Below are 11,187 nucleotides of genomic sequence, written 5' to 3'. Positions count from 1 at the left end.
GTTCAGTTTGGATGCCTTCAATAGTTTCTTGAGTTCCCAGTTCCTCAGTATTTTGGCAGGTGCAGGGCCAGCAATGCTAATCTGTGCGTGTACTTCGATTATATTGGAACAACTCATGGCAACTGAAGGTCAGCTCCAGAGCTTCTGTGTGTCTCAGAGTATTCCTGCCTGGTGCAGCTACACGGATGGGATGATATGCAAGTTTATGAACAGGTTAGGATACAGAAATCAGCAAAACAAGTGGAAGCAAGATTCTACGGAGCAAACTGGGATATCATTTCCTACAGTCTCTTCGGCTGTGACTAGTCACCAACATATAAGTCTTTCATGATAAGAACATATGGGTGTTGATACAAAATGCAATTTATGTTGTCCATGGTAGTAAAAATGGGGACAGTATAAATAACACAACAAAGCAAAATTTAACTGTGAATGTGTTGTTGCTAGAGGTGCAGATATTAAGGACATTCTTTCCTCTAGTCCTACTGTTCTCAAAGTAAGAAGTGTTAAACTGTGAGCCCTACAGAAATCATTTAAATGTACAGCAATTTTCAATTAAAGTTGACTTTGAAAGAAATGAAATGCTGAAAGCACAGAGAGACGGATCAAAGGTGTTTTGAACAAGTTTAACTCTTCAGAGTCCTGAGAATTTGTATCTTTCATATGGATGTGTGGTTAGGTCTATCAACTACTTAATCCAATGATATTTTAACTTCAAAAACCTGAATGCCTTGAACAAAAAGGTTACCTTTTGATGACGTTTGACCAGGCTGTATGCTCTAGTTCAGCTACTGGGCTGCAGGTGGGCACTTGGGGATTCCCTTACAGCAGTTGCTCCAGGCAAATGACCAGAAGCCAGGAGTGTGGAAGCCCACACCGCTGTGGCCAAGGTGCTTCCAAGCCTAATTACTTGTGTCTATAGACAGAGCCAATCAATGTCTTCAGCTAGTTACCTTCTCCTTTCAATTACCCATGTGCTTGTATCAGTGGTGATAGTCAATCATTTTGTCACAAAAGAAATGGTTATTGATTTCATTTAAGCTTTAGCTTGCAAAAGAAGTGGTCCAAAGAGGGCAAAGGATGTGGTTATGCCAGATATTGTGCCTTTCTGTGGAGACAAACTGCCTGCCCCAAGAATCTTGCAATCATTCAGTGCAATAAGCACACCCAGAAGGCTGTCTGGAAGCCCAAAGTCTTGGAAATACATACCTTTCAGCCTTCCAACGTACTTTTAGTATTTTACTGCATTTAATCTACAGCATAAAAATCAGGATTCTGAGTGTGAGAAGCTGCTAATTGTAAAATAATTAGACATCTTGCCTGATCCTAAAACCAGTCAGTAGTGCTCACTGGCATGAAAATGAATATCTAACTCTTCTCTCTACTATCCCACTTAGTTGCCTACTCTGATCCCAAAAGGAAAATAATGAATTGCATTTGCTTATCACTGAGTCACTAATTACACATATCTTTTAAAAATCAAGTTTCTTCAAAACTGGAAAGATACAGAACCCTTTGTGTATTCTAAGTTTGACATTTAAAACCAGCATATTGAAAGTTGATCTTTCCTGGCAGTCACAGATGTTCCATCTTCTGCACTTTCTTAAAAGGTTGCTAACTGTATTCAGATAAATGCCTAGAAAAAATGTCAGGAAAACCTTTCCTCAAACACGGTGCTCTGCAACAGCAAGCATAGTGACTATATTGTGTGGTTGCACTTTTAGGAAAGACTGTTAAGTGTGTATAATATATGCATAGTAGAGGCCATATGCTTAAATAACTTTAAAACCCATCTGTGTGCTGAAGAGCTTTCTGAAGTCAGAATACCAGACATCTTTTAGAAGGGAGCACCACTACCTTTGTCCTTCACTGTAGCATCACTGCTACAGTGATACACTCTATCTCAGTGTATAGGTTTCTTCTTTTTTTTTTTTATAATAAGACTATTTATTTCCTTCATCAGGTATCATCTCCTAAAAAAAAAAGTCTGTCAGCTTTATTAAACTGGTTGTTCCTGAAGTTTTAGCTCTCTCTCTTAGACAGTCCTCCCCATTTTTATCAGCTGGTAGCTTAGACATTCTTTCAAAAGATTGGAAGTTAACATTTTTTATCTTTCTGTCTTTTCTGTTATAAATTAAATCAGGCAATAATAGCCATGCAGTTCCAATATTTTTGTTGTTTTAATACTTTCTCTATTTTGTTTAAGCTGCTTAAGTTTGTAAAATAATCCTGGCAATATTCCAGTACGACTGTGCTTTCTTAATCCACTTATACCTATAACTGTTGTTACCAAGGTATGCTTATAAATCATAACTGAGCCCAGTCCAGTGAAGTGGTTATAATCATGTAGAAGCATATATACTGCATTGTGTTCTTCTATTTTTTTTTCCTTCCTCTTACCGTTAGCACAACATGTTCAGCTGAGACAGTGTTGTCCTTCAACCAGTTTTTAAGCCTTTCTTTTCCGGAGGATGCTTTACAGGTAATGTCAGTGGTGCTGATGACCATGCCTAAGCTGTGGCATCCAGCAGTGCTCCCCTCCCTCTGGAAGGGAAATCCTGTGTGCAAGGGAGGAGGAAGCAATGGTAGGCAGATACCCAGACAGACAGTCAAGGGAGCAGATGAGCCAGGCAGGTGGTAGCACAGCATATTCTCTGCTGTCTAGAAATGGCCAAGTTCAGTCCCAAATCCTGGCAATTCTCTTGATGTGGCAGGGCTGGTGACATAAAAAAAACATTGTCTTGCTAGCTGTGGTTGTAAGCTTGATTCTGATTTTAAGTAAGAGGAGGAAACATTTGCTCTTGAGCTAAATTACTGCTTGACTTACTTCAGGCTGCCTTCCTAAATCTTCTGTCATTACAACACACAAATTATTTACGCCTTTCCTTTATAAACGCTGCAGTGTTACATGGACTGGATGGTTGGTGTCTTCCTTCTTAAGGACACGTGCATTTTATTGGCCTGCAGCAGATCCTGGTCCATCCCACCTCAAAACATTTTTGGTCATTGTGTATGAAACCAAACATTTGTTTTTCAAACCCCTTTTCCCCTACTTAGAGTAGCATCAACTGTAGTTCATCTGTCCTGCAGCAAGGCATGCAATTTGCCATTTCTGTGGGCAACACACTGAAGCAGTGTGATTAAACCCCTCATTTTCACCCTTGCAGGAAAGAAATGTTCTGCCCCAGTCCAAACGATATGGTCGGTAGTGAGAGGTTGCTGCCAGCTTGGGGTCTACTGACATTTAATATCAGTGGCTGGATTCTGCACTGCCAATAGAAAGGTACAGGATTTCTAACAGGTGTCTTTTATATGACACAGAGGCAAGCAGACCTGCTGCCAAGTTCTTTTCCGTCTAATTTTTTTCTCCATTAGGATAAAGTTGTATTGAAGTAAACAAGCAAAAGGGCTATTCACAGTTAACATTGCTTCCCCCTTACCCTACAGATAGCAAAGTGCATCTAAATGGCTTCTACTCTGACCTCAGTGAACTGATGATGAAAAGAAGGTGACTGTGAGATTATTTGCTTCAGCTTCCATGGATGATGGATGGAGAGATATTCACTGCCACTTTAGTGCCATCTGGGAACGTGACACCAAATTCTAGCATGACCCTGGAACAGAAAACAACATTTGCCTTTGTGATTTTATTATTTATTTTCCTGGGAATACTCATTGTTCGCTGCTTCCGGATTCTCCTTGACCCCTACCAGAGTATGCCAACCTCAACCTAGGCTGATGGACTTGACGGACTGGAGAAAGGCCAGTTTGACTACGCTTTTGCCTAGAGACTGAGAGTTATGGAGGCTTAATTGGCACTCTGATAAAGAAAGAAAAATCATGGAATGTCTCTTTATTTTGTTTCTGGTTTACATTTTTTCAAATAGTGTAGGAGTTGCAACACAGAAATATGCACACAATGAATTTTATTTTAATTAAATACCAATGCAAGTTAAATTTTTGAAAGCAGATCAATGAGTCTCTTCACTGGGAAAAAGATAAAGGTTGCATTAGCAGAACTCTTCAGAATGCATTGGAACAGTGTGTAGTGCATGTGATCTCTTGTAATCAGCTAAGAGACACTAGAGCACATCTTCTCTTCAGTAGCCTTTTTATCACTAACAAGAGTCTGTGGAGGAAAGTGTCTTACAAATGAGGTAAGAATGTGTTTTTATGATCTGTATGTAGTAAATTAACTTTTCAAGCTCCACAAGACTCTTCTTACTCTAGCTTTCATGCTCTGAACAAAACTGAGGAAGTTTCCCATACTGTAAGAGAAGATTGAAAGAGCTAGAAAACTTCAGGAGAAAAAAAAATTCTTCCATGTTTTCCCAGATATTCAAAAAGATGCTCTTTCTTAGCAGTGTTTAGTGGCAGTGTTTAAGCTACTTGATACTAACAAATCACTGATGTAATTTTTGTTGTGAATAAGACATGCCATGATTTTGGCCTATCTTTGTCTTTCTATGCCAAAACTGGTTTCTATTAAGATAGGTTTTGGCATTTTTCTTACAACAGTTTATACAAACAAATCTCAGTCAAATTGCAAACAAACAAATGGCATGTACTTCAAACCCTGCATTTCCAGCATTCACTCAGTCTGTCTATTTGGTCACACGGCATTGTCGTCGTTTCCCCACTGGGTGACTGAAGCACTGGTGCTAAGAATCAATAAATAACCACCACCCTCTACCTATAAATGTCTTTGAATGTATTTGTATAATGAAAACCTGTTCCTAGAAGTCAATGTAAACAAAAACCTATCTGCATGAAAGAGAGATTTAAAAGATTGCATAACATTTAGTAGAAATACTTAAACAGGCCCAGTGGATGTTTGCAAGCATTGTTTAGCAGCATGGAAATACTATAGTGGTAACAACATTTAATGTACTGCCAGGAGGGAAAAGGCCACGCTGCAGAGCATAGCAGAGTCTTGAAAAATCTCCTAGTGCTGCCAGGCTCCTTCCATGGAGCAGGGAAGGGAAGGCACATGCTGCCTGTTTTCAGACAAAGCTTTAGATTTAGCCATTTTACTCGTGCTATGACAGGCAGTTGGGAAGTTTTCCTCTGTGTTTTGGCTGGCAGCCTGTAAGTGGAGAAACAACGCCAGTCCTGTAGCTGGTACAGCTGGGGCTGTGCTGACTCTAGCCGTGGCACTCAGAGCTATTTATTTCCCTTTGCCACTTGTCATGCTCGTCGGTTAAAGGTTGCAGCTATTCGTAGCAGAGGCAGTGGAAGGAGGAGTGGCTGTGTAGGCTGGCTATCATAGTTCACAGGAGGGCAACCGGAGCCCCAGACACAGCTCCCTGATGACTTTGCAGAAAGAAACTGTGCTGAAAGATGAGCACAGCTTGTTGCAGGGGTGGTCACATTCAAGAAGGAGTGGGCAGAAGAGGACAGGAGAAAAACCATGTTCTCCAGAAGCCATGGCTGGCTTTAGCTACATATCTATCAGTGGCAGGGCATCTAGATCAAAGCAACCTCAAATTTCAGATAATTTCCCAGAGGTAACAATATACAAGAAATGTTCCTGTGGTTGCACCAGCGCTGCCTAAAGCAACGTGTTGTCAGTATGAAGCAGCAGTAACAGCGTTTCTCCCTCTGGCCTGGGATTTGTCTCCCGTGCCAGAGTCTGTTTGTTGAAGACTCTATACATTTTATTTTATGTTAAAAGAAAAAGATTTTCCCTCATAATTGCACCTATAGAGGGTGGCGATGATCCCAGTCAGGAGAGCGTAGCACAGTGTTCGAGTGAGGCAATTCTTGTGTGGAGTTTGGAAGTTGCTAACTGAGGACTATTTTGGAGACTGAGCTGGCCAGCATCTCTGCTATGTTTGGAAGCATTCCAAGGAGATATTTTTGTAAACCACTGGGTAAGTCGGTCTATTAAGGGGAATGTAATACTGCTGGGCAGTCACTTTAAGTTAGCCTATCTCTGGATATAACTAACTTGGCTATAGCAAAGATAGAAAACTGACACCAGTTCCCCCACTGTGGCGGAGACTTTTCCTTTGCACTCTCAAAGTCTAACAGAAGTTTTTTGAAGACATGCTGGCAATTCAGCTTCATGGTAGCTCACTTTTCCTTTGCCTGAAGAAGCCAGATCAGATTTCGAAGGAAAGATAGTATTCCAGTCCACCGGGTAGTCTCTGGCACATTGTTGTATCTCACAAGAATATGTATTCACTGTGGAATGACCTCAAATACTAATGAGACTGGAAAGGGAGAGTCTGTGTGCTAATGCAGCTGTGCTCAGGCAGCTCTGCATCACTCTGGTGTAGGCTTTTGTTTATTATATCAGTTTCTATAGAAAATCCTGTGCAATCTTTAAAAACTCATTTAGAATGAATATTTCTTGATATAATTTAAGCAAATACACCCTTTCATACTGTGGAGAAAAAAAGAAATATGTGTAATTTTTTAATAAATACCAAATTCATGTTGGTTTCTTCAATCTAACTACAAGGAGTTTAAGTCAAAGGGCTACTGGGGAGAGATAAAGCCAAATAAGGACAGAGACACAACTCTTTATCAGTAGACACCAGGGAGTAAAGCTGTTTTACTTCAGTGAGGATTTCAAGACTTTAATATCTCAGTCATGACCCTTAAATGAAAGCGCTGGCCTAACAGCATGGAGCTGAGATGGGATGCGTGTGAGAACAGCCATGATGCCTCCTTCTCCACTGCAGTCAGAGGTCTGGCTGCATCTTGTACGGACATGAACTACCTTTAAAGAAGCTCAGGTGTCAAGAATGATACAGCCACAGAAGCTCACAGCTCTGCACTCTGAAAGAGCCATGTAGGGGTTACTGCTGGATATGCACACACGTGTTGGACCTGCAGTGAAATGCATCCACCATTGCCATGCAACTAGCTGGATCTGAGCTCTCTTTCAAAGGCAGGTGAAGTTGGGATGCAGAAAAATAGCTGTGCTAACTGAAAGAGATAAAGAACCCATCAACTGACTGATGCAGCTGGCAGCAGGGCAAAATTCTCCCTCACCAGAGATGAAATTTATGGAATTGAACAGATTTATATTAAAGTTTCCAATAAGAGAATTTTGTGTAAATAAGACAAAATAAGAATACAAACTTCTCTTATTTTTACTTTTTTTTTTTTTTTTTCCTGCCTGCTGTGTACTCTGAGCAAATGCATAATGGTTGATCTTGACAGAACAGTTTGGGAAGCATAGCTCTGTCAGCTTTTACCACACCTGCCCTCAGAAGAAGGCCTGGTGGTACCTTATGTGCGGCTGCATGGACCTGTGAGCCTAGTGGGATTGGCACACAGGGATTTTGCAGGTTTGGATCTCTACACAGAGATACTAGAGCTACACATATGCAAAAATATCTCATGGGATTCTTTCAAGAAGTCTAGCGTAGAGGTTGCAACCTCTTCTGATCTGTAGACTATTTGGTAGGAATTTATACTCAGTTTGGTGCAAAGATCAACAAACTTGCTCATAACAATGACTGCTGAGGAGCAACTCACAGACGTCTGAGAACTGCAAGAAAGAAGCTGAAAACCTTTGATCTACAGCATGGCTGGGTCCATGGCCATGACCTGAATTTTCTCCAACACAAAATCTCTTTTTTTTTCATCTTGGTTTATTGAAAGACGGTTAGTCTGTAAAACACGGCAGGTGTTTTTTCATGCTGATGTAGTTTGCATGAAAAAAAAGCTATTGGTTTCCCACATTTCACATCCTGTTTTCAGTGCTTCTGAGTTCTGCAGCAAAATTTCGGACTTTTTTTTGTACATAGATTTGATGTAATTTCTCTATCATTGATATGAGGCTGCCACAGTTCTTGTTCTTTTGTTGGTGTCACCATAAAAGTAGCTGACACTGTAGGAATTTTTCTTATTTCCCTCTTGGGACACTAACTAATCAATCCCCATCACACCCTTAGACATCTGCATTGTTATCTCCATAGTCGAAAAGGAGCAGCAAGGAGTGAAAGGTCTTTTTCAAGACAGACACAAAGGAGACTTACCAGTGCTAATGCAGGATCTGTGAGGCATAGGCTTCTGCCCCATGTTGAAGTCACTGAGCGTTAGTCAACAGGGTGGTAGAACATGCATCCTTCACTTCTGATATAACTGTGAAACATCTTAAGTTCTATCACACTTTCTTCTGCTTTGTATGAGCTCTGTTTTTTACTGAGGGAGAATCAGTGGTGTAGCAGCTGCACCCAACCTACTATTTAGACCTGTGCCAGATGTCCAAAGGAACTGGGGAATTTGGTGCAATGCTGCTGTCCCAGCAACTTAATAACCAGTCCCTGAACTAGTCTGTACTTCCATGTTATGGATGTGATTTTCAGTGAAATTCTCTACTTTTATCTACATTGATTTAAAATCTTACCATATGAGGAAAAAATGACAAAGGCTGAAGTCACAACATCTAGGGAATACATCTTAGAGTTATGTATGCTTAATAACCCCCAGAGACAGGAGAAAGACTCACACATAATGGGAGCCCCTTGTCTTTGAAATTCCATGGCCAATGCTGGTGATCACTTCAGACTCCAGTGTACATGAAAGCAGACCTAAAGGCCTTTAATCTTGTGACATTAGTCACAGTATCCTTGCAACACAAAAAGAAGTGTATTTATGAAGTTTTTATAGTTAGAGGGTCACATTCATAAGAGCTGACTCCCCATGGCTTTGGCTTGATGTAATTGACTTCAGCTGCATTACTTTAGATTTATGTCAGTGTAACTATGAAGTGGGCTCCAAATTTCTAAACACATACAGCTGCATCAAAGCATTGTTAGTGCTGCATGAATGTTTAATATATGTTTATCAACTAATTTTTAGGAGTAGCATAATTGGTTGTGAAGGTTTAACAAGTCCTATAAATGCCATAACATTACTATGGTGACAGCATGCTTTCACAGGCTTTCTGATGTGATGGAACATATCTTTATTCACAGAGTTCGCCTGCTAATTAAGGGGCCAGTCTCATAAAGCAGGCAGTAAATTTACCATTTATAGCACCATTCCTATTCTATTATTCTATTTTTTTTGTTAGGCTTTACAACTGGTTGAGATGTTCGTTTGTTTGTTTTGCTTTTTCATTTGTTTACACCTTGAACAGTTTTTGGCAGAGACTTGAGAATTGTCCTGTTTCCTATAGAGCCTTGATTTTCTGAGGTTATCAGAACATTTTTACTAGTGCCTTCTAATCAATTTGGATAGATACAAAATATCTCACTTGTGTAAAGTTCAATCAGCTGTGAAAAAAAAATGCTGGTACTTTCTGTATTTTGTCTTTTATGATGAACAGCAGAGTGCAAAGAGTTTGATAACCAAAAAGGAGTGGGCATAAAACATTGCTGTGTATATGGAAGTTGTGTAAAATAAGATGTCTCCTCTGCTCACCTTCTGGATTTCTTGGTGCCAGGAGACTGCATCACACATTGATGCTTCTCTTTGTTAAACATAACTGGTATAAGATAATTTTTTCCTCTCCCTACCTTGTCATTTCATATTTTTCTGCCTTAGTTTTTTTCTTTTTCCTGTAGTTCTTCCTCCTATTTGGGATTCTGATTTCGGAGCCCTCTGTCTGCTTGTTGCCAAAGCTTTACTTCGCCCAGAAAGGGACGTTTCCAGGTGTAATCAAGGAAGAAGACATGCTGCAGTGGCCAAGGTAACAAATTATACAATGAAAGAATGGCAGCAATCAATTAGAGCTTTAAAATAGTTGAAGAATTGTGATTTTTATCTCTATATTCCATATCACCATTACCTAGCTTACGGGCTATGCCATTAAGAGTATTATTTTCAGTCAGTATGGCTCTTACCGTAAACATAGAACAATAGCTTCCATTAATTATTGTTAACTTCAGAAGACAACGTGACTGGGTTGGGTACAAAATGCATCATCTTCCCTTGAAGTATGATAATATTTTGGCCCTATATATCTCACTAGCAATTATCATAACACAGCGTAAAGTTACTGTATGTTGCAATGTTTTCAACTTTTCTGGAGCTTCTCTTAGACCATATAGAAAATGTGTATTATTAAATTAGGAGAATGTTTATATATACAATAATTGAAATGAAAGGTTTGAGGTAACTACAATGTATAGTTTGGTGGAATTTGATTGATAGTAAGTACTGATTTGTCCATGTGTTTCTGCTTACATAGCAGCAGACACATAAATAATAAACAAAATCACAGTTTGCCTAATATATCCTTGTGATTAAGATATAGACAGAGAAAGTGACATAGGATGGTATACAAAGACTAGGAACTCTGATATAATTGAGTTATTCACAACTGCTAGTTAAGTCCTACATGTGAGTCGGGGCAATCCCAGGCACAAATACAGGTTGGGCGGAGAATGGATTCATAGCAGCCCTGAGGAGAACGACTTGGGTGTGCTGGTGGACAAGAAGCTCAACATGAGCCGACAATATGCACTTGCTGCCCAGAAAGCCAACCGCATCCTGGGCTGCATCAAGAGGAGCATGGCCAGTAGGTTGAGGGAGGTGATTCTGCCCCCCTACTCTGCTCTGGTGAGACCCCGCCTGGAGTACTGCGTCCAGCTCTGGAGCCCCCAACATAAGGACATGGACCGGTTGGAGAAGGTCCAGAGGAGGGCCACAAGTATGATCAGAGGGCTGAAGCACCTCTCCTCTGAGGACAGACTGAGAGAGTTGGGACTATTCAGCCTGGAGAAGAGGAGGCTCCGAGGAGACTGGATAGTGGCCTTCCAGTACCTCAAGGGGGCCTACAGGAAAGACAGGGGAAAAGTCTTCAGCATGGCCTGTTGTAATAAAATGAGGGGGAATGGTTTTAAAACAGAGGGAGGCAGATTCAGATTAGACATAGTAAAAAATTTTTTTAGACTGAGGGTGGTGGAACACTGGGGCAGGTTGCCCAGAGAGGTGGTGGATGCCCCATCCCTGGAAACGTTCAAGGCCAGGTTGGATGAGTCTCTGAGCAACTTGATGTAGTTGAAGATGTCCTTGCTTCTTGCAGGGGAGCTGGACTAGATGACTTGTGAAGGTCCCTTTCAACCCTAATGATTCTATAATTCCATGATTCTATAAATTTTTAAAAATTGTTTATCATCTGGAGTGTGTAACTACTCCCTTGACTTCGGTGGGCTGAAATTAACTTACATGCTCTGCAATGCTTCTTTCTGTTCAAACTCATATTTATCAAAAGACTTAAAT

The 11,187-nt window shown here is 40.5% G+C and overlaps 1 protein-coding gene across 1 annotated transcript; it reads left to right on the top strand.

Annotated features, from left to right (window-relative positions):
• Positions 1 to 3,212: 3,212 nt before the first annotated feature.
• Positions 3,213 to 9,543, top strand: CTXN3 (cortexin 3). Its single transcript, XM_086770940.1, is given in 3 exon segments — positions 3,213 to 3,283; positions 3,448 to 4,157; positions 9,528 to 9,543. A coding segment is annotated over 1 exon segment (246 nt). The 5' UTR covers positions 3,213 to 3,283; positions 3,448 to 3,542; the 3' UTR covers positions 3,789 to 4,157; positions 9,528 to 9,543.
• The last annotated feature ends 1,644 nt before the right edge of the window (positions 9,544 to 11,187 follow it).

The sequence above is a fragment of the Chlamydotis macqueenii genome, chromosome Z (assembly GCF_036417535.1).
Source record: "Chlamydotis macqueenii isolate bChlMac1 chromosome Z, bChlMac1.mat, whole genome shotgun sequence".
In the NCBI taxonomy this organism is placed as follows: domain Eukaryota; kingdom Metazoa; phylum Chordata; class Aves; order Otidiformes; family Otididae; genus Chlamydotis; species Chlamydotis macqueenii.
Note: the sequence above shows the minus strand (reverse complement) of the source record. Positions and strands in the feature narration are given on the sequence as shown.